Source organism: Panthera tigris, chromosome B3 (assembly GCF_018350195.1).
Source record: "Panthera tigris isolate Pti1 chromosome B3, P.tigris_Pti1_mat1.1, whole genome shotgun sequence".
NCBI classification, from domain to species: domain Eukaryota; kingdom Metazoa; phylum Chordata; class Mammalia; order Carnivora; family Felidae; genus Panthera; species Panthera tigris.
The window spans coordinates 136,582,646-136,604,014 of NC_056665.1; the positions used below are offsets into that span (position 1 = coordinate 136,582,646).

Genomic DNA, 21,369 nt, shown 5'->3' on the forward strand with positions numbered 1-21,369 from the left:
CTGGATATCCGACGGAAGTAACTCTGGGAATGGAGACACTAGCCCCCGGGGACACTTTGCATCTGTGAGCTCCTGAATCCCTCGACAGCCCTGCACAGCGTATCAGGGCACCCATTTCGCAGACAGGACATAAGGGTTTGCCCCGAGACCCAGGACGGTGAGAGGCTCAGGCTCTGGGACCTGGATGGCGCAGGTGTTGGCTTATGGCAGGACAGATGGCTGCGGCTGGCCCCAGAGCGCTCACCTGCCTCTGTGTTTCGAACTCAGGACAGCGCTTTAGGATTGGGCCTCCTCGTGGGGTCACGCCCGCTCCTGTGTGCCTTTCCCTTGCAAAACGCATTTTCTGCCCCGGCAGACGTTTCTCTCACTGTCTGCCCTGCCAGTCCAAGGTCAGGGGTAGGCCCTGCCTGGCTGATGAGTGGAAGGCCAAGGTCCAGCGTTGTCTAAAGGTCACTGGGCACATGGCCACCAAACAGGTGCTGTGTGCGAGGTTGGGATGGGCTCCGGGGCCGCTGCCTGTCACTGCTGAAGCTCCCCGCTGACCGTCATTGCGGGCCACGTAACTCCATTGTCTCGCGATCCTGGGATCGTTGAACAAATGGTACGGCAACTGAGAGACAGAGAGAGACAGAGGAAGGGGGCGGGGCGGGGGGAGGTCAGGAAAGCTCTCTCCGAACAGGTGGTGCAGAGCTGGTCTGGAGGAGTAAGTAGGTCTGCAACACAAGGCAGGCTGGGCGCAGGGGTGGGACTCCAGCAGAGGGAAGGGCTGGGGAATGGCGTTGAGCGAGCTGCAGAGTGTGGGAACCGCGGGACTTCAGTCGCCACCAGTGCAGGCGCTTGCGGTCGGGCCCCAGGGACCCGGACCACCAGGCTGGTGTCTGTTCTCTCTCGTTCCGATTTCAGGGTCGTATGAATACCCGGGCCACACCCTGAGCGCCCCCTGAACCCCTTGTGTCCCTCAGGCTCCCACCGGCACGTAAGCGCAAGCCCCCACTCAGCCCTCTAGGGGGCGCGCGCGCACCCAGACACCTGCGCCCCCGGAGCCCCGCCAGCCCTTTCTTCTCTTGGCCTCGTCCATCCTGTCTGGTGAACTAAGGGGATGAATGGGTCTGCGGGACCTCACATGCAGGCATGACCGTCCTCCTCGGGACCCTCTTTCTTAGCCACTGTGTTAGGCTGCCAGGGCCGTCGTAACGAAGTACCACGACCAGGGCAGCTTAACAGCAGAAATTAATGTTCTCACAGTCCTGGAGGCTGGAGTCTGAGATCCGGGTTCCTCCTGAGGCCCCTCTCCTTGGCTGGGCTCGCAGATGGCCTCCTCTCTTTGTGCCCTCACATGGTCCTCCCTCGCGGTGTACTAACCTCCTCCTCCGTCTCGCGGCCTCCACCGGTCAGACTGGATCGGAACCCACCCTACCGGCCTCACTTTAACTCAATCCCCTCTTGAAAGGGCCTTCCTCCAAGTACAGCCACATTCTGAGGTGCTGGGGGCTAGTTCAACAAATGAACTTGGCGGGGGCCACAACGTAACCCGTGACAGTCGCTTACCTTTGAGTCGCTTACCCTTGCGACCCCCCTGCCACCAGAATGTGGAGGACCATGCTAAGCCGAGGACTCCTTCCCCCACCTCTTCTGCAGAGACTCAGACCAGAAAAATGACCCTGGGCTCCAAGAGGAAACACTTCCCACCCAATGAGCAGCCCTGCCCATCCCACTCTTGCTTACTTAGCTCTTTGACCCAAAGGCCATTGTTTGTGGGTGCTGAAGGGGACTCGGGCATGGAAGCCGTACAGGGGCACAGCGGTGCGTCCAGCAGACGCGGGCTCTGGCCATAACCAGGTAAACAACCAGATAAATAAGATTGTAAACTGGCGAGGACAATTTGTTCGTCCACAGGTGTTTACTGAATGCCCATTGTGTATCTGGAACCATCCGGGGTGTTGGAAATAAGCAAAGAACACCACGAAAGTCCCTGCCCCGGTGGGGCTCCATTCTTGTGTGGACAGGCAATAAAATAAAAAAAATAACAAAGAATAAAATAGGAAAGAAGAGTAAACAATGCATGTTCGTTGGTGTTAGGTGCAAAGGAACCTGAGCTTGATTGAGCAACTTGCTTCTACAAACAGAGCCCAGGGAGGGATGGGGAGTCATGGTCAGTGGAGAGATCTGACGCCCGCTACCCTGACTAAGTGGTCAAAACCCTAACCTCCAACTGGATGGGGTTGAAGGTGGGGCCCTTGAGAGGTGATTAGATCACGAGGGCGGAGCCCCCATGAATGGCATTTGTGTATACACGTATATTTTTTAAGTTTATTTATCTATTTATCTACTTTGAGAGAGAGAGAGAGAGCATGAGAGAGAGATGGGAAGGGGCAGAGAGAGAGAGAGAGAGAGAGAGAATCCCAAGCAGGCTCCATACTGCCAACACAGAGACCCACCCGGGGTCCGATCCCATGAACCGTGAGCCAAATCAAGAGTCAGATGCTTAACCGACTGAGCCACCTAGGCGACCAGCAGTTTGTGCCCTTATAAGAGGCACCGCAGAGAGCTCCCTCACTCCTTCCAGTGGGACAGCACGCCCAGAAGCCTGTGACCGGGAAGAGGGTTCTCATCTGACCACGCTGGCCCTGATCTCAGACCTCCAGCCTCCAGAAGTGTGAGAAGTACATTTCTGCTGTTTACAAGCCGCCATCTGTGGTCTTCTGAGCAGCAGCCCGAGCAGCCGGAGACACCCGGGGAACTGTCACAGCCCGGGGGAGACTGAGCAGTCGTGGAAATTACATGTAATGCGGTTTCCTGGACGGGATCCGGGAAGAGAAAAAAGGGCATTGGTGGAAAAACTGGTGAGATACAAATAAACCTGCACCATGCCAACGTTCACGTCTTCGCGTCGATGAATATGCCAAGGTTACACAAGACGATTCTGTCACCGGAACTCTCTGCACTGTTTTTACACCTTTTCCATGCATCTCAAGTCATTTCAACGTAAAAAGTTGTTTTCTTTAGAAAAATGTGACAAAAAAGAGAAGGAAAAAAAGCAAAGAAAAGAGGAAAGAAAAGAAGAGAGAAAAGAAAAGAAGAGAGAAAAGAAAAGCAAAGCAGATGAAGGGATAGGAATGGGATCGGGGTTGTAAAGACAGAAGCAGGAGGCCACTTACGGAAGAGAACGGGCACCTAGAGAGACAGCTGGGGAGACCTTCTGCAGCCGGGGGTCCGGAGGGAGCTCCGAGGTGGTGGCCTTGAAGCCGAGATCGAGGGAGAAGCAGGATGGAACTGGCAAGGACTATGAACAACGACCCACAGGTGGGAGAGTGTGTCCTGTTCACAGAGCTGAGTCTCGAGCCTCTACCAACACCCGTGTCCCTGTGCAAGGTGCTGGCGGTGGGGGGGGGGGGGACAGTGATAATACCAGGTAGCACTTGGAAGCCATCTGCCGCGTGCCTGACACTGCTCTCCACCCTCTGCAAGTTTCGTCTCAGTTAACAAAAAGTCAGAGAGTCACCTGCTGCAAGGGACTGGGGATGGCGAACAGGTGACATCAGGGCCCTTCTCCAGTTTTCCGCGGAACCGCACCCCGAAACAGACCATCTCCCACCTTTCCACAAGCGACGAGGTGGGAGGGAGGCGGCACTAAGTTAGCAACAGCTACAGACCCCAAATTCCGGGTCCTTGGACCCCTTGGGAGAATCCAGCGTGATTTTCCACGGAGACACACGGAGTACAGATAATGAGACACTCCTACCTACACCCGTCTGTGCACACGTCTGCACACGCAAACACACACGTGTGCACACGCATGCACGCGCACACCCAGCCTGCTGGCGAGCGGTGGCTGGGCAGTGGCTGATCCAACGCCATTATACTGAGAGCTGAGCATTCACGGTTATGCCTGGGGGTCGGGGGTGGGGGTCCCCCAGAGTCTTTTCTCTGAGACCCTGCTCCTTCCTCAGCCTCCCACAGGGGCTGCCGGGTACCATCTGTGGATTTGATCACGTGTCTCACTCCTTCCCAGATGGTAAGGGCCCCAGGCCGGGGTGGGAAGGTGGATCTGGAGGGGGCAGTGGGGGGTGAAGGAGTAGAGAGGTGGGTCGGGACATGTGGGTCCGAGCCTCTGCTCCCACAAGTGCTGAGCAAGGTGGTCGTGGGCAAGCAAGGCCCACACAGCAAAGCCACGCCTCCCTTGCACAGAGGAAACGATTGTAATGACACCCGGTGGCCAGGCTGTTTGAAGGTTAGAAGCAAATCAGGCAAGCGAGGCAGCTTGGACCCTGCAGAAGCGTTTCTCAAACATAACTTGGGGAGCTGGTTGAAAGTTCATATTCCTGATTCCACCCAAGGAATCGAAAGGTTTGGGGCTGGGCATCTAACAAGCCCCGCCCCCTCCAGATTCGGATGTGGGTGCAAAGGTTGCGTCTTCACTGCTCCTGGTACAAGACAGCTCAGGGTTATCCTGCTGGGCCCGGGCCCCAGGCCCCCGCATCCCCTCCTCTCTGCAGCTGCCACCCACCAGACTCAGTGCCTGCAGACCTTCGTGCTCCCTTCGTGCTCCAGGGGCAGACAGGCCCAGATGCTCTCTGCTTTTAGGTGATTTTCTAGCTAATTCGTGCAGGGCAACAGCCAGGTAACAAAAACACAAAGCCCAGGTGCATCTAGGAGCTCACGTCTACTCTGACGGCTCGAAGAACACTTCCGCAGGATTCCGCCCAGAGGTCCCTGTCTGGGGAGCATTCCGGATGCCCCCCAGCCCAGCCCTGGAATCCCAGCTCCCCATGCCTCCTCCTAACACCTTCCACGCCATACAGGTACCGTCTTTCGGTGTGTTTGGGTCTCTTTATAGACCACGAGGTCCGTGAGGGCCCTGAATCATTTCTACACCCCAGTTCCTGGCACGGGGCTTGGCCCGGAGTGGACTCTCGTTGGATGAATGAATGAGGGGATGGCCAGCTGGTTCCACAGGATTCTGTGCCTCTGCAAGTCCTCAGGTTACTGCCGGAGACTTCTCTGTTCCTTGGGTGGGACGCCCCTTTACACGCCCTGCAGGGGGGCGCTGCCGATAACATCCAGGATGCCCCGATTAATAAGAAGCCCAGGTAATAAATCACTTTTTAGGATAAGTATGCCCCAGAGGGATTGGAGGCATTTTTGCTTGCTCACTCTCAGCTCTATCTGTAGGGAGCCAGCAGCAAGTGCGTCCCCACTGGCCAGAAGCCAACGGTCTCACGGCAGAGATGGGAGAAGTGACAGTCGCAGGGATAGCAGGGGAAGAGGCGCGGGGACACATCTGGGCGAGTCAGAGGAGGGTCGGTCCCACCAGGAAGGACCAGGGGAGGCCTCCTGCCACACGACGTGCGGGCAGAAGTGTAACAAAGGTGCAGACTCACCCATGATTGCATCAGACTGAAGCCCGAGACAGAACGTTCTGGGAGGTTCCCTTGTTTGTAAAGGAAGCCGAAACCCTCCCTTCTCCTGGTACAAGCTGGGGGCTGTGCGTTCTGCAGGGCCAGCTGTGTTCCAGGAGTGAGCTTCGGGCCCCCCGCTGTCTGCTGTCCCAGCCGCGAGGTGGGCAGGGCCAGACCACGTGGGGGCTTCTGCACCAGGGAGGCCACAAGGAGGCCAGCAGGGCTCCAAGCAGGAGAGTGCCCTGAATGACTCATATTCTTTTTTTTAATGTTTATTTATTTATTTATTTATTTGAGAGAGAGAGAGAGAGCAGGGGAGGGGACTGAAAGAGGGGACGGGGATGGCCCCAGGTCCTGGCTGAGCTGGGGAGCTAAAGGCCCCTTGTACTGGGACGTGGGAAGACTGTGGGGACGGGGGGTCTATTTAGGGTGTGATCCGTGTGAGACGTCACTAAGGAGAGACGCCAAGCAGGCACTGGTGTCCTCATTCTGCTCACTGGAAATCTCTGGAAACTTGGAACGAGCCACGGCACCCCAGGTGAGAGGGGCGAGGTGACAGACGCGACTGAAACAGGCCGGCGGACAACCCCCTGCCAGGGGAATGGGAAGTCCCTGTGGCCCGGGAGAGGGTCTGAGGCCAGACAAGGCCGCCCGAGGGGGGCATGGGAGCAAGCGGGGGGCGCGCGAGGGCCTCCCCTCAGCCACGGAGCTCTGCAGCCTGCGGCCACCTTCACAGCCCTTGACGCTGAAATCAGAAACCTATCACCGCCGGGCCGCCAGCCGTGTCTTCCAGACCGAATGCCGGGACCTGTCCACGGGCAGGCACAGAGCCCGGCCAAAGTCTGGAGGCTGGGGTCGGTGTACCACCAGGGCCAGCCAGGACGGGCGCTCGGTGTCTCGGAGAGGGCAGGAGTGTGGGCTCCCTACGACCTGGAACCTACTCCATCGCTCTGTGCCTCAGTCTCCTCAGATGGAAAATAGAGTACTCCAACCTTCCCAGGAGGCGTGTGTGGGCGCCTGGGCCTCTGTGGGCCAAGGAGGAATGGGTACATTTACCTGAAAACAGGGAGCGAGAAGGAACTCCGGCTAACTGGGGCACCAGCCCTGTGCCACAGGTTGGAGTATAAAGCTGAAACTGCTCCCTTATATAATATTCGGATTTCCCTGTTTGCTCTCTTCCCTGGATCCTAAGAGCTCAGTGGGTCGAGGATGTGGACTGGGGTTCATCTTGGCTGCATAGCAAATCACCCTAAAAGTTCACGGCTGGGAACAACCGTGTACTACCTCCCAGTTTCTAAGGGTCAGAAATCTGGGAGAGGCCGAGCTGGAAGGTTCCGGCTCACGGTCCCTCCTGAGCTCGTAGTCCGGCCCCGGGCCAGGGGCTGCCGTTCCTGAAGGCCGGACAGGGGCTGGAGCTGGATGTCCAGATTCATTCTCTGCTCTTGGGAGTGGATCTGTTTGCAGGGCTGCATAGACACAGCTTCCCATGGTGGCAGGGGGGTGGGGGATGTGAGAGACACAGACAGACTGACAGAGCACGCAAGACAGAAGCCGCTGTCTTTTTATGACCCATTCTCAGAAACGACACCCTCCCCCCTCTGCCACATTCTCCGTGTTACAAATAAGTAAGTCACTCCCCCAGTCCGACACAAGGGCTGGGTAATTAAACTCTGGCTCTTGAAGGGAGCGTTATCAGAGGATTTGAGGACACATCTTTAGGGTGACCAGAGTACTGTGACCCCAGAATCAGGCAGAGTAACTGCCCTCATGGAGGCATCTTAATAAAAAGCGGCAGGGGGCGCCTGGGTGGCTCGGTCGGTTAAGCGTCCGACTTCGGCTCAGGTCACCATCTCACGGTCTGTGGGTTCGAGCCCCGCGTCGGGCTCTGTGCTGACAGCTCAGAGCCTGGAGCCTGTTTCAGATTCTGTGTCTCCCTCTGTGACCCTCCCCCATTCATGCTCTGTCTCTCTCTGTCTCAAAAATAAATAAACGTTAAAAAAAATTAAAAAAATAAGTAAATAAAAAGCGGCAGGACTGACCGACAGGAAACAGTGAACAGGTGCGTGAGAAGGGCCTTCCTGCCCCACTCGCCACGGAGGGGGTGGGGGGGGAGGGAGAGTGTGCGGCTCGGAAAGGTTGGTGTGCATCACGGGTGTGGGTGGTAAGTCGGGGCCCGGGCTGCTCTGACCTCAGAGTCCTTGTTCACCAGGAATTCTCAGCCGCCACCCGTCACGGGGAGGGCCTGGCCGGAATGCGAGCCGATGATGGCAAGTGGCTCCCTCGTCAAAGGGACAGGAGGAGCATTAGATGACCAAGCAGCTCGCAGAGCAGAGGCGGGCATTCTCCCTACTCTGCCAAATACCCCCGCGGGCGCCTGGGGACTCGCGGGGGCACAGCCAGGGCGGTGGTGCCGAAGGGACTTTGCAAAGGGGCCTGAGATCTGCAGCCAGCATCTCCCCGGCCGCACAGAACCGGGTCAGCGCCAACGCAGACAGCGAGCGGCAGCGGGACATCCGTGTGCACTTTTCCAGCCGAGAGCAGGGGCCCCTCCGCCTGGAAGGGAGAAGGCAGGACCCGCTCTGCGGCTTGGACCGGAGCCAGTATTCCATTTCTTCCTCCTGCGAATTCTTTCCGGAGCTGCGATCAACTAAGGAGGTTCAGAGAGGTGAAGTAACTAGCCCAGAGTCACCCAGCCAGTACGTGGCGACAGAGCCGTGACGCCAGAGGGGCCTGGCCGAGCGGGGACCTTCCCGGGAGCGCCGCCTCTCCGGCCTCCAGGAAGAAACTCTCTGCTGGAAGGAACTGGCATCGGTCCCTCCCTGCTCTGCGGAGGTGGGACACCCTCGGATTCCCGCCATCCGCCCCGGCGCCCGTCGAGCCCCAGAAGTATACTCTTTTCCCCCTGCCATCCCGGCTCAAGTGGGGACACAACTCTTTTTCCTACGGTTTTCTTTAACCGCCTGCACCAAGGCAAGAGTCAGAAGCCACGCTGAGAAGGCTGTAACTATAGAAGGCAGTAAACAGCATCAGAATGGCGGAGCCTGCAAGACCCAAGTCAATCCCGTCCCGACGGCTCGTGGCGGGGACGGGAAGGGTGACTGTCCCACAGAGGGAGCACCCGCCAGCCCCAGCGTTGGGGCTGAGCACTCGACATACAACTTCCACGTCTTCCCCTTGGAGGCAGGTGCCACAGGCACAGCCGTGCAGGCCCCAAAGCCTAGCACCACTTCTGGCCTCTGCCTGTTTCTGCTCTGCACCGGCAGGTTTCCTGAGCCTGGGAAGTAGGCTCCTGGAGACCTTGGCCCTGACCCCCTAGGGTCAGCTCCCCTAGGGCTGCTCACCTGGGTCCATCTCAAGTCCGAAAAACATGCCCATCCGCGGCCACAGGTGGGAGGTGGTGACAGTCAGGGACAGAGCTCCCATCCAGCTGGGACCCCGTCCCACATAAAGGAGGCCGCCTTCCCGACACGGATCCAGAGACAGGCGATGCCTTCTAAAAATAGTGGCCCCAGCACCCGTGTGAGAATTATTCTCCCGTGATCGGCATCTTCCCTCCTATGTTCAAGGATGGAAATGCTCCCCTTTTCTCTCTCTCTCTCTCTCTTTTTTGGAGCATGGGAAGGCAGAGAGGGGCTGGATCTGGCACTGGGGTGGTTTTGCCCAACCTCTGCTTAGCTGCACCACTTAACAGCTAGGGGTCCTTGGGCAAGTCACAAGATTAGATGCTAGAATTGTTCCCCTCCCCCAAATCCGCCTCTCTGGACCAGAGTTTAGTGACAACACTCAACATGATAAAGGGAAAGGGGCGCCTGGGTGGTTTGGTCAGTCAGGCATCTGACTTCGGCTCAGGTCGTGATCTCTCGGTTCGTGAGTTCGAGCCCCGCGTCCGGCTCTGTGCTGACGGCTCGGAGCCCGGAGCTGGCTTCGGATTCTGTGTCTCCCTGTCTCTCTCGGCCCCTCCCCTGCTCGTGCTCTGTCTCCCTCTGTCTCAAAAGTAAATAAACCTCAAAAAAATAAAAAAATAAAATAAAATATGTATTCAGTTCTGCAAGTGTTTGGAACCTAAAAGGGCACTAGGTCACCATCTCAGGGACGATGGGGCCGGAACTCTTAGCGACCTCAGTGCTTCACGGCCAGCAGGACACAGCATGGTACAAACAATCTGGTCCTAAAGGAGCTGACACTCAGTGTCATGACACTTACCCTTGGTGTCACCCTGTCAGGAAGATGCTGCTCTCAGCGTTTTAGAGACACGGAGGTTAAGCCTGAGGGATTCCCACTTGCTTGAGGCCACGCAGCTGGCGAGGTTACATTCAGGACTCGGGTTCACGGCTCACCAAAGCCGCATCCTTACCGGTAAGCCAGTGGTTTCCCAACCGTGCTCCGTGGAACCCTATAGTCTGTCACAGGTTGTCATGGAGGGAGGGTTGGGACCATGAGGGATCAAGGGGAAGGTTTTCTCATGAGCCCAAGAAAGGCCTGGGGTTCGAGAGAGATCCGAGGAGACCACGAGGTGCCAACAGCTCTCAGTGGCAGAACCCCAGGACGAAGAAGAGCTTGCCAAAGATGGACGTGCTCCCCCGCACTCGGGGTCCTCAGACCAACACCCCCGATCTGCGAGTGGGGGAGGGGTGCCTCAAAACGCAAATCAATCTACTGGCAAGAAAAGAGTGTTGCATTTCTGTAAGTTTATTTATTTATTTTGAGAGAGAGAGGGCACAAACAGGGGAGGGACAGAGAGAGAGGATCCCAAGTAGGCTCCGTGCTGTCGGTGCAGAGCCTGACGCGGGGCTTGAACCCCCAAACCATGACATCATGACCTGAGCCGAAATCAAGAGCCGGGTGCTTAACCGACTGAGCCACGCAGGCGCCCGGGGTGTTGCATTTAAAAGTATACATCTGAGTTTGCGTATGAAGATTCACATCACATGCCTACACCTATCCAAGAAAAGTGACCTTATAAAAGAAATACAGCACAGTGTTAGCGGGGCGATGAAAACTGGGGGGGAGTATTTTCCCATGCCCTTCTGTATATTTTCTGGGTTTTCACACGTTCCTCAACGAATATTTCGTAAAAGATAACAGTGGAAAAGGAAAGTTGTTTTTTGTGGTGCGTGTGTGGGTGGGTGTTATTATTATTTTTTTTAAAGGAACAAGTTAGGAACCATTCCCGTAACTGGATTATTCCAGTAGGCCTAATAAACCCAGGTTACCAGAAATGATTCTTTGGCCATCCCACTCCAAAACGGAACAGTTGGGTGTCCCTGCCAACATTTCCCAAGAGAGGGGAGGAGTTCTTTGCAGGGATAAATGTGTCAGCACCCACGAAAACCCAGCACTCCGGGCGGGCGGCTTTGGGATCGGCTGACTACATCCAGCTCAGAGGCAGGTAATCCGTGACGCTGTGCGTGCCGGGAGCAAAGGAACCCACTTTTCTAGGGTGGTTCTAGGCGTTGGCCTGGAGCCTGGGAGGCAGGAGGGAGCCAGGAGGGAGCCAGGGACGGCTCTGGCGCTGGCCCCGAATGCCACGCCCTCTGAGGACAAGTCCTCTCTCTGGGTCTGGGTCTTCACCCCTGCAAAGGGTACCACGAGAGCTTCTGTGGCCCTTTCTGCCTCCAATACGCTTGGATTCGGACTCTAGCCAGCTGGGTACCCCCATACTCGGGACCGACAGGGCCCCAACTCCGCCGAGGGGCCCGAGGGGCCTCCCCTTGTCTGGCACAGGGCACTGCCCTCACCGCGTGGCACAGACAGAACTGTTGTACGGGGTCCCTCCGGGCAGAGGCCACGCGGTCTCGGTGGGGGCTGCTTCGTGGCTCCTCTCCCCTCCAGCGTCCCCGGCCAAACAGACAGGCAGGCTGTGTCTGTGCAGCAACCGAGAGGACGGGCTGCTCAGAAACAGAGCCAGCCTGCTAACTTGCCCAAACAAAGTTCTTTTTCTCCAGAAATAATTTGGGAAGGGGGGGGGGGGTAGGGGTTGAGCTGTTTAACGCTTCCAAAGAAACGGTTGCAGCAGCCGAAGGGTAAACAAAGTGTTGAGGCGATTCAACTGCCACGGCCCCTGGTGCTTGTCTGAAGGTGTTTCCGGGCCTCTCGATGGAAAGGGATTCGACCCCCTCCTCGGCCGCCCCTCCCTCTCCTCCCCTCCCCAGCCCCCCTCCCCATCTCAGAAGCTGCCCTTTTCTCCTCTGGACTCTGGGACTGAGTGGGCAGAGCCCGAAGGTACATAATCCTGTTTGCTGTGGTCACCGGCTTTGAACCCCCCCCCCCTCTGATCTTTCCTCCTTTCCTTCTCTCGGTGGAATCGTTGCTCTGGCTTAGCTGGTAGTTTCAGAGTTGGGGGTGGCGTGTGGGGGGAGGCGCACCTGCTATGAGCCGGGCCCCTCCATCGCTTCACAAAGCTAACAGAGGCAGAGACTAGAACACAGGCCACACGGGGGGGCAGGGGGAGGCGGTCGGGACACCATCGGGCCCTCCAAGACTTAAAAGAGCTTTGTTTTCCAGAGTTGAGGGCAGTTGGAATGTCACCCCTCTTGGCTTTGGGGCTCCTGGTGGCTGGGCTCTGCCCCGCTGTTCGCTGCCTCCTGGGGGGCAGGCTTGGCCCCGAGATAGCCACCCAGGAGGTCCAACACACGGGGCCGCCCTTGGACAGCCTCCGATTGGCCTCCAGCAACACCGCCTTCACCTTCAGCCTCTACAAGCGGTTGGCTTCAAAGACCCCCAATAAGAACGTCATCTTCTCCCCGCTGAGCATCTCCACCGCCTTGGCTTTCCTATCCCTGGGGGCCCGCGGCACCACCCTCACGGAGATCCTCGAAGGCCTCAAGTTCAACCTCACGGAGACCCCCGACACGGAAATCCACTGGGGCTTCCGGCACCTTCTGCAGAGCCTCAGCCGGCCCAGCGACGAGCTACAGCTGAGCGTGGGCAACGCCATATTTGTCAGCGAGGGGCTGAAGCTGCTGGAGAAGTTCAGGGAAGATGCCAGGGCGCTCTACGCCTCCGAGGCCTTCTCCACCAACTTCCAGGACTCGGCTGCCGCCGAGAAGCTTATCAACGACTTCGTGAAGAATAGGACCCAGGGGAAAATTGCGGACTTGGTCAAGGACCTTGACCTGCACACAGCAATGGTCCTGGTGAACTACATCTTCCTTAAAGGTGAGTGCCCGGCTTGGGGTTTGGAAGGAAACGGATCAGATCTGATCTCTTAGTTCTGCTCCCGCGGGGCCGTCTCTGGCCTGGTGTAGCAAACCGTGTTATTAGGGAAACCCTCACACAGCAGGTGCCCTTGGTCCGGGGTGGGCGGAGGGGAGGAGGCGCGGCACCAAGGTCCCTCCCTGCCTGTAAGCATGGGTTTTCCAAATGATGCTGGGACGGGCCCAGTAACCCTTGGACTGAGTCAGAGTCAAACTTGCCTGCTCACCAGAAGGCAGGTGCTGCCCTTTCAAGTCGCTCTTGGGTGGGTGGGCACTTCAGCTTCTTCCTTGAAAAGATGCCTTTGGACATGCTCTAGAAGCCCTCTGCCAGTGCCACACCAGTGGGACCATTCTGACCTGGACTGGGTCCTGCCCAGGGACTCGGCTTCTGGGAGTCCCACCCCGTCTGGGGGCCATGAACACAGGAAGACAGTGCGTAAGGAGCCTGGCCAACCCAGGGTTCTGTAATAACAGGGGAGCTTATGCTCCCCTATAAGCTTTTCTTTTAAGTTTATGTATTATTTTGGGAGACAGAGAGAGACAGAGCAGGGGAGGGGCAGAGAGAGGGAGAGAGAGAATCCCAAGCAGATTCTGCACTGTCAGTGTGGAGCCCGACGCGGGGCTTGACCTCACGAACCGTGAGATCATGACCGGAGCTGAAAATGAGAGCCGGCCGCTTAACTGACTGAGCCACCCAGGCACCCCCAATCCTCTATGATCGTGAGGGTGGTACCAGCAGGGTCACCATTCGGGGGAAGCGCCTTGGGGGAGGGCAATATCCCAGCCAGGACCCCTTCCCAGATTCTGGTTGGTCCAGTGCCCCATCCCATGGGTAGAAACCCAGCAAACACAGACCTCAGCCCATAGATTCGGGAGAGACGGAGTGCAAACAGAGTCAGCCTTGGGGAGCAGCAGTCCCAATGGGGACAAAACACAGATGAGACCCAAAGCCTGATCATGGAGTCAGGGAGCCATCAGGTGTCTGAGAGACAAGAGCTGAGGGGAGACACAGCAAGTCTGCAGGAGGGGCTCTGGCTGGGTCCCCTGCCCCGGCAGGTGAAGGCCTGGAACCAGATTTCTCTATAAAACGAATGTGGGCCAGATGCGCCCTGTCTGTTCTTTGTGTCTCCTGTGTTTTCCCCTCCTACCACCCTGCTCGGTCCAAGGATTTTCTCTTCCAAATTCTCCTCCCCAGGGACACGCCAGCTGGTGGGCTTCCCCGCCCCCCACCCCCCACTCTGGTGCCTCTATCAATGAAGCACAGGCCCGGGGGTGGGGGAGGGGTGGGGGGGGCTCGCTTTCCCAGCAAAGGAGCTCCCACCCACCCCGCTGAGTGCTCCAGTCCTCCTGGGGACAGAGACCTGTGCCCTCTCCTCGGCTGACCTCCGCCCTGCCCTCACGTCCCCACTTGGCCCCTCGTTTCAGCCCGTTTGACGAGGCTGTGCGCGTGTGCGGACCTCCGGGCGAGGCCGAAGACCGGGTGGCCAACTGGCGGTTGCGAGCGTTGTCCCTTTCAGGGGGTCAGGGGTTTCCCATTCCTCCCCCGGCGGCAGCGCTCCGGGGCCCCTCCCCCCTCTCTCCCTGACCCCTCCCCATCTCTCTTGCACCTGCTCGTCCCGGCTTCCGGCAGGTGTCTCGCTCACCACAATGAACCGGATCTTTGTTCCACGGCCCCTTCCCCGTCCCGACCTGTGGGGCTCACCCCTGTCTCCGGCGGCCCGCCCGCTTGGCCCCCCCAGGCAGGGCCGCCCTTAAGAGGCCAGTGTGGGGTGCCTGGCGGTGCGCCCCCGGGGAACCCGGGCAGAGAAGGGGTAGAGGCCCGGCAGCCCCGTGTTCACGGAGCCCTCTGACCTTCAGCCAAATGGAAGACGCCCTTCGACCCCCACAATACGTTCGAGGCGAAGTTCCACGTGAGCAAGAGGAGGAGGGTGACGGTGCCCATGATGGACCTCGAGGACGTGGCGGTGCCTTACTTCCGGGACGAGCGGCTGGCCTGCACCGTCGTGGAGCTCCAGTACGCCAGCAACGACAGCGCGCTCTTCGTTCTCCCCGACGAGGGCAGGATGGAGGCCGTGGAGGCCGCGCTGCAGCCAGAGACGCTGAGGGGGTGGAGACACTCACTGCGGCTGAGGTGACTGCCTCTCCCTCCTCCTCCCTCGCTCTCCCCCACTCCCCGTGTCCCCAGCGCGCGGGACCCCCCTGATGTCCCCGGCGGGGGCTGCAGTGCTGGGAGGACCGGTCCCAGCACACGTGGGGCTTGGGGTTACCTTGCCCTTGGCCCATTTACTCCTCCATCGCATAGGTTAATTGAGCAGCTACGATGGGCCAGGCACTAATTTTAAATAGGTAAATTGTTCAGTATGTTGGACCTGAAGAAATGAAGGTGTGGGGGTGAAGAATAGAGCAGGGTAAAATGATTAGGAACACTGAACCCACCAGGAGGTGGTTAGTGATTTGAAATAGGATCGCCAGCAGGTGATATCTGAGCATCGGCATGACCAGGCGTGAGGGACCGAGCCCTGTGGGTATGTTAGGGAAAAGCATTCCTGGCAGAGGGAACGGCCAGTGCGGAGCCTCCGTGCAAAGCCTGGTCTGCCTGACGATTGGTGAGGCGAGACAGGCTGGAGCAGAGTGAGAGTTAGGAGAAGTCAGGGGGCCCCGCGGGATGGCTCTGGTCAAGCAGGGCCATGCAGACGCCGGGGAAACCGCAACTCTCCCTCCTCTGAGTGCGATGCGGAGTCATGGCAAGATCTGCGCCAAAGAGGGAGTGACCTGAGCACTGTTTTAAAAAGACCACCCAGGAAGCTGAGTGGAGAACTGACCGTCGAGGACAAGCATGGAGGCAGGAGGACCTGTTAGGAGCCCAGTGCCGCAATAAGCTTGAGAAGTGGTCAGGGGCCGGGTCAACCTGAGGGTCGAGACGGGCTGGGACACGGAATGCGGAAGACCAAAGTCAAGGGGACAAGCAAGGCAAGGAGCGTCCTGGGCCCGGTCCCCGCGGTGGGGGCACGGGGCGGCAGTCGCGGGTCAGATCCCTGGAAGCCCCACGACACAGGGACCCCGCTCTCTCACCCATGTTGCAGGTTGCAACGCTTCCTTCCTCCAACAGCAAATAGCCGCTGCACGGCAGGGGCTAGATGATCGGGTGTCGACGGGTAGGATATTCATCACACGCCTTTAATTTACAAAGCGCTGAGGAAATATACGCCTCTGCACTGACAGTGCGGAGCCTGCTTGGGATTCTCTCTCTCTCTCTCTCTCTCTCTCTGTGCCCCTTCCCTACTCAGGTTCTCTCTCTCTCTCTTTCTCCCCTCCCCCCTCAAATACATAAATAAACTTAAAAAAAGAAGAAGAAACTGAGGAAATGAGTACTTACTTCCAACAAGGTGGCTGGAAAGGAAACCAGGGAAGACCACGCTGGGAGGCGGGAGAAGGTGAGCATTGGGTCAGGCAGGTTCACCTTAAAGTTTCTCTTTTCCCAGGTGGATAGACAACCTGTACCTGCCCAAGTTTTCCATCTCCAGCAGCTATAATCTGGAAACCATACTCCCCCAGCTGGGCGTGACGAAAGTCTTCACCAACCAGGCCGACCTGTCGGGAATCACGGGGGAGAGGAACCTGGCAGTTTCCCAGGTGAGTCTTTAAACTGTACGAGACTCCTCCTCCGTATCTGGGCTCGAATGGTAAAGGCCGGGCGGACGTTTGGGTCCTCTTGAATTTGCATAAGTCACCGGATTTCTCATTATCCGGCTCCCCTCCCTGGGACTTGCGCAAGCCCGGGAGAGCTGGGCTGCAACCGTGTTGAAAGCCGGTCCCCACCTCCCCTTGCCATACAATGTGACACGGAAGCCACGCGTGGGGGAGCGCTGGGATGGAGTGAGAGGTGGACCCCATCCCGTGCTCCACCTTTTTAAAAAAAAATGGTTTTTTGATGTTTATATTATTTTTGAGACAGAGAGAGACAGAGTGCAAGCGGGGGAGGGACAGAGAGAGAGAGGGAGGCACAGCATCCGAAGCAGGCTCCGGGCTCCGAGCCGTCAGCACAGAGCCCGAGGCGGGGCTCGAACTCACGGACCGTGAGATCGTGACCTGAGCCGAAGTTGGATGCTCAACCGACTGAGCCACCCAGGCGCCCCCCCCGCCCCGTGCCCCACCTTTTACTGCCAACAGTGGCAAATAATTACAGTGCTGGAGCCCTCAATTTTTCATCTGTAAACGGGGGTGATGGTTCTCGGCCAGTGTGCAGTGCCCGGCAGAGGAGGGGAGAGGCACTAGATAATCACAGCCACGGGGCAATGGTGATGGAAATGCCCCAAGGGTGTGAAAGGAGAATACAGGGACCCTTGCGCTACGCTTCTGGAAACAAGGTCCCCAGATGAAGCGGGGCGTCTGAGCCTTCCGCTCTCCTCCGCGCCCCACTTTCCAAAGGGTGCGGTGATGGAGAGATGTGTGCAGAGGGGCCCGTGTGGTCCAGGGATGTGAAGCCCCATGACACCCAAAGTCGCCAAGGGGCCCGAGGACATTTCAGAGGGAGCAGGAGAGGTGCTAAAACCAGTGGGGCCCTTCCTGTCTGCAGGGATGTCTGCGGCGGCTGCTTCAAGGCCGAGAAGCTGCCAGAAAGTTGCTTGCGAGAAAAATGCCTCGTATGACCCTTGACCCTCCCTCTACATTATATGGAGTGGTTTTGGGGGGCAGCACAGTCCCTGGACTCAGACAGAGAGGCACTCAGATCAGGGTGCCCTTCCTCTGTGTCTCCATGACCCTGAGCCTCAGTTTGTGCATCTGTGCGTTGGGTCTGTGCAAGACCGCTGACAGGGTCGTCGGGAGGAACAAACAAACAGATCTGGCTGAGCAGCACAGTGACAGGCCAGGGTAGATGCCCCCTCGGGACTCTCGAGCAGGCTGTTCACCTCTTGCCCACCCTATCTACGGTGGCTGACGGTCTTGCGTTCCCGCAGGTGGTCCACAAGACCGTGCTCGACGTGACCGAGGTGGGCACGGAAGCAGCGGCGGCCACGGGAAGCAAAATTATGTTGATGTCTGGAAAAATTGGCCCACTGACCACTGTGAGCTTCAACAGACCGTTTCTGCTGTCCGTACTCAGCAAAGACACCCAGGACATCCTCTTTTGGGGCAAAGTCGCCAACCCCAATCAAGCCTAGGGCCCCCCCTCTGAGGTGCCGGGCGCCCGGGTCTCCAGACGCAGCCTGGCCTCTGTGCACCAAGGAGCCACATGCCAGGCCCTGCCTGGCTCATCCTTTAGACGGTGACAGTGACTCTGCCTGGTGGCTTCCACCTGCACAGGGAGCCTGTGGACTTTTTGATCGGAGGCTCTGAGACCTCCAGACAGCAATAAGCCACCTTTCTCGGACTGGACGCTCTCCTTGTGCCTTTCTACCCTGATCTGCCTGACTCCACAGCCCTGCAGCTGCCTGTGCCCAGGGGCCAAGCCCCAGAACCTTCCACCGGGCTCAGTCTCACCCAGGCTCTGGGCCCCTCTGCTTGCGGCACTCGTGGCCAAGCCCACCTGGACCTCAGGCCCGGGACGGGAGGAGAGCCTGCGGCCTGGTTCTCTTCTGTGGGCTCCCCTGTCCCGGGTTCCAGTCTCGCTTTTTTTCCCTCCCCTGGGCCCAGATGTGTCTACGCATGGACCCCCACCCCCAACCCTGACCACATCTGGCATAGCCCCTGGACCTCTGGCTCCCGGGCCTTCTCTCCTCCAGGATGCCTCCTTTTACCGCGCCCCCCCAGCATGCCCAATCCAGGGAGAATAGCTGCTTTGTAGGTTCCCGGCCGGAGTTCCTCGCCTGCCTCACCAGTCCTGAGTCCTCTCCAACAGATGAAACCCTCAGCAAGCAAGTGAGCCATAAAAGGACAACTGCAGTTAAAACCTATAGGTGATTCTGAGCCCCATTTTATAAATGAGGAAACTGAGGAACAGAGAGGCTCAGTAATTTCCCCCAAGCCCACACAGCTAGGAATTATTGCCAGCGGGGTATTATCCCAACCTGCTAGATGTCAAGAGGACTGCTCCGAGCCACAAAGAGATTCTGCCCTTGAAGATTCTCGCGGTGATGGGGGGCCTGGGTGGCTCAGTTAAGCGTCCGACTCTTGGTTTCAGCTTGGGTCGCAATCTCACGGTTTGGTGAGTTCAAGCCCCGTGTCAGGCTCTGTGCTGGCAGCATGGAGCCGGCTTGGGATTCTGTCTCTCTCTCTCTCTCTCTCTCTCTCTCTGCCCCTCCCCTGGTCATGTGTTCTCTGTCTCTCTCAAAATAAATAAATAAACTTAAAAAAATAAAAATTTAAAAAAAACATTCTCTCTCTCTCTCCCTCTGCCCCTCCCCAACTCATGGTCTCTCCCTCCCTCTCTCTTTCAATCTAAAATAAAAAATAAATAAAATAAACAAAGAAGAAAAGATTCTCACAGTGATGACCCTCACAGACTTGGAATCTGCTGGGCAAGACTGATGGTGAAGCAAGGCTCTGGAAGCTAAGAGCAAAGCACCGAACTCAGGGAAGTCAGAGAAGACTTCCTGGAGGAGGTGACCCCTGTGCTGTAATCAGAGGAAGAGTTGAAGGCGGTTGAGTGAACAGAGAGGAGGGTGTTCTGGGCAGGGGAAGGTGATGGAGGCACTTTCAGGAAACCGGAGGCTGTGGGACAGCTTGGACCAGCGAGCAGAGGGGCTTCTAAGGGGAGAGGGCTGTGGCAGGACTGCTGAGGGCCTGGCGGCTCAGCGAGGGTTCTGGAATGGTTTCTGAGAGCCACCGGCAGCTTTAAAGGAGTTGAAACAGGGAGCTGATGGGAGCAGGTTTGCACACTAGAACGCAGACACTGGTTGCTGTGCAGAGAAGTGATTAGCGGCCTGGGACAGGGGTGTGGGCTGGGCATGGCAGGTGCTTCGAAGGGACAAAGGCACGGCTGGAGAGAGAGAACAGGGACGGTTCGCAGGCTGTGATGACAGCCGATGTCATGTTACGGGTGGATTCGCAGGAGACGGCCAAGGGATTCGCTTCAGAGGTTTGGGAGAGAAATCTGGGCTGGGGCATAGCAAGCGGTCAGGATCTGTCCCCCTGGATGGGCAAGGGAGCGTTGAGGGGGACGAGGCCCCCCCCCAGAGTGAGTGCCACGGACTGTGAAGAGAAGGGCAGGGAGAGTGGCCTGAGTTGTCACCCCAGGACCAAGAGGAGAGCTGCGGAGGGGACAGGGGGGAGGGCTGAGGAGTGAAGCAGGGAATGAATGAACCCAGGGGATGAGATGGTGAGCAGGCCCCATATCCTAAGCCCTGACTGTTCTGCCCCCAGATTGCGCACTTGTGACTCAGTCCTCTAGATGGGACTTCGGCCTCTTCCCCACCCCACGCAGGTGGGGAAGCCGGGCGATCCCTCCTGAGCTCTCATTCGCCCCGTGGGAGAAATCACAGGCTGACAAGGGCTCTCGAGGCACCAAGCGGTGCCGCCCTGGGAGAGGAGTCAAACCGTCCCTCTTCCTGCCTCCGGTGCGTCCAAACTGGGATTTCTTTTTTGCTCCAAGGATGTTCTGGAGCTTTCCCACTGGACTCTTAGACTGTTCACAAAGACTCTCCTGTCTGTGGGTGATGGTCCAGGTCAGCGCTCTCCAGGGACTCTGAGACCGCAGCCAAGAGGGCTGGAGGTCGGTGTGACTTTACCTGACACACGGGTGGGCGAGATGCCTCCCGGGCCCCTCAGGGTATGGCGCAGGACCCCAAAGTCCCCCCAAGGGCATTCGGTCCACGGAAGGGTGCCAAGTCTTGCGGTCGAAAGAGAGATACAAGCGAGGGGCATCTTATCTGGCCATCTCACTGACGTCACCCACAATGCCTTGGGAGTCTGTCCGAAGAGTGGTGGGTAACAGGGTCCTATCACAAACGGGCGACTCGCTGACTAGGTTATGCTTCAGCGCCATCGCTCTGCCTGCACAGGGGAGGATGCGTGGTTGGGGGCGGGCTGGGGCGGGAGAGGAGCAGCAGGATGGCCAGATGTTGTAGCCCGAGCTACGGAACTGGGGAAGCTTGCAGAGAACGGGGGCTGCCCGGAGAGATGCCAGCAGGTGCCATGACGAGGACTTAGTGGCTGGTTGCGCAAAGGACAGGAAAGAATCGAGGCTGATACCCAGGTTGCTAGGTCGGGAGCTCGGGAAGCTGGAAACGATACCCTGCTCTGGGCGCTCGGGATTACAGAAAGAACATTCTTCTGCAGGAAGGCGATGAGCTCAGATGCGGACGCGTGCGGTTGGAGATGCCCGTGGGTCACGTCAGAAGAGATGTCCGTGTAGATCTGGAGGGTAAGAGGAAAGGAGACGGGTGGCACGGTCAGCGTGTTGACTGAGACAGTGAGCGGAGACAGATATCTTAGGGAGCGCGCGCGGGGCCGAGAGCCCAGAGGTGCCCTTAACCAAACACCAACGTCTGAGGGAACAAGCAGACCACAAGGGAGGCCGCAAAGGAGGGTGGTCTCGTGAAGGCCCAAGGACGAGGGTGCCGCAGCAGAGACGGATGGCCAGCACGGAACGGGGCCGAGCAGTCCCAGGGCGAAGGATGAAGAGCGTCCTCTAGAACCGTCCCAACACTGGTCCGCGGGCGACTTTGGCAGGAACCACCACGGGGGAGAGTGAGACCAGGAAGTGGCGGTGGGGGCTGGGCAGACAAGCAGTCGGGGAGGGGAGTCTACACCATCAACGTCGCTCCGCCGCTGTTTGGCATCGAAAGGCAGGGAAGAGGGGACCTTGAGAGTCATTTAGAAAACGTGAGGATTGT

General features: G+C 58.1%; 1 protein-coding gene across 1 annotated transcript; it reads left to right on the forward strand.

The window, feature by feature from the left end:
* Window positions 1-10,602: 10,602 nt before the first annotated feature.
* SERPINA3 (serpin family A member 3) lies at window positions 10,603-18,730 on the forward strand. The gene is made up of 5 exons (XM_015543446.2): window positions 10,603-10,788; window positions 11,904-12,557; window positions 14,453-14,726; window positions 16,078-16,228; window positions 17,554-18,730. Exons 1-5 carry the CDS (start codon window positions 10,710-10,712, stop codon window positions 17,755-17,757), a joined length of 1,362 nt encoding a protein of 453 aa, XP_015398932.2. The 5' UTR covers window positions 10,603-10,709; the 3' UTR covers window positions 17,758-18,730.
* The last annotated feature ends 2,639 nt before the right edge of the window (window positions 18,731-21,369 follow it).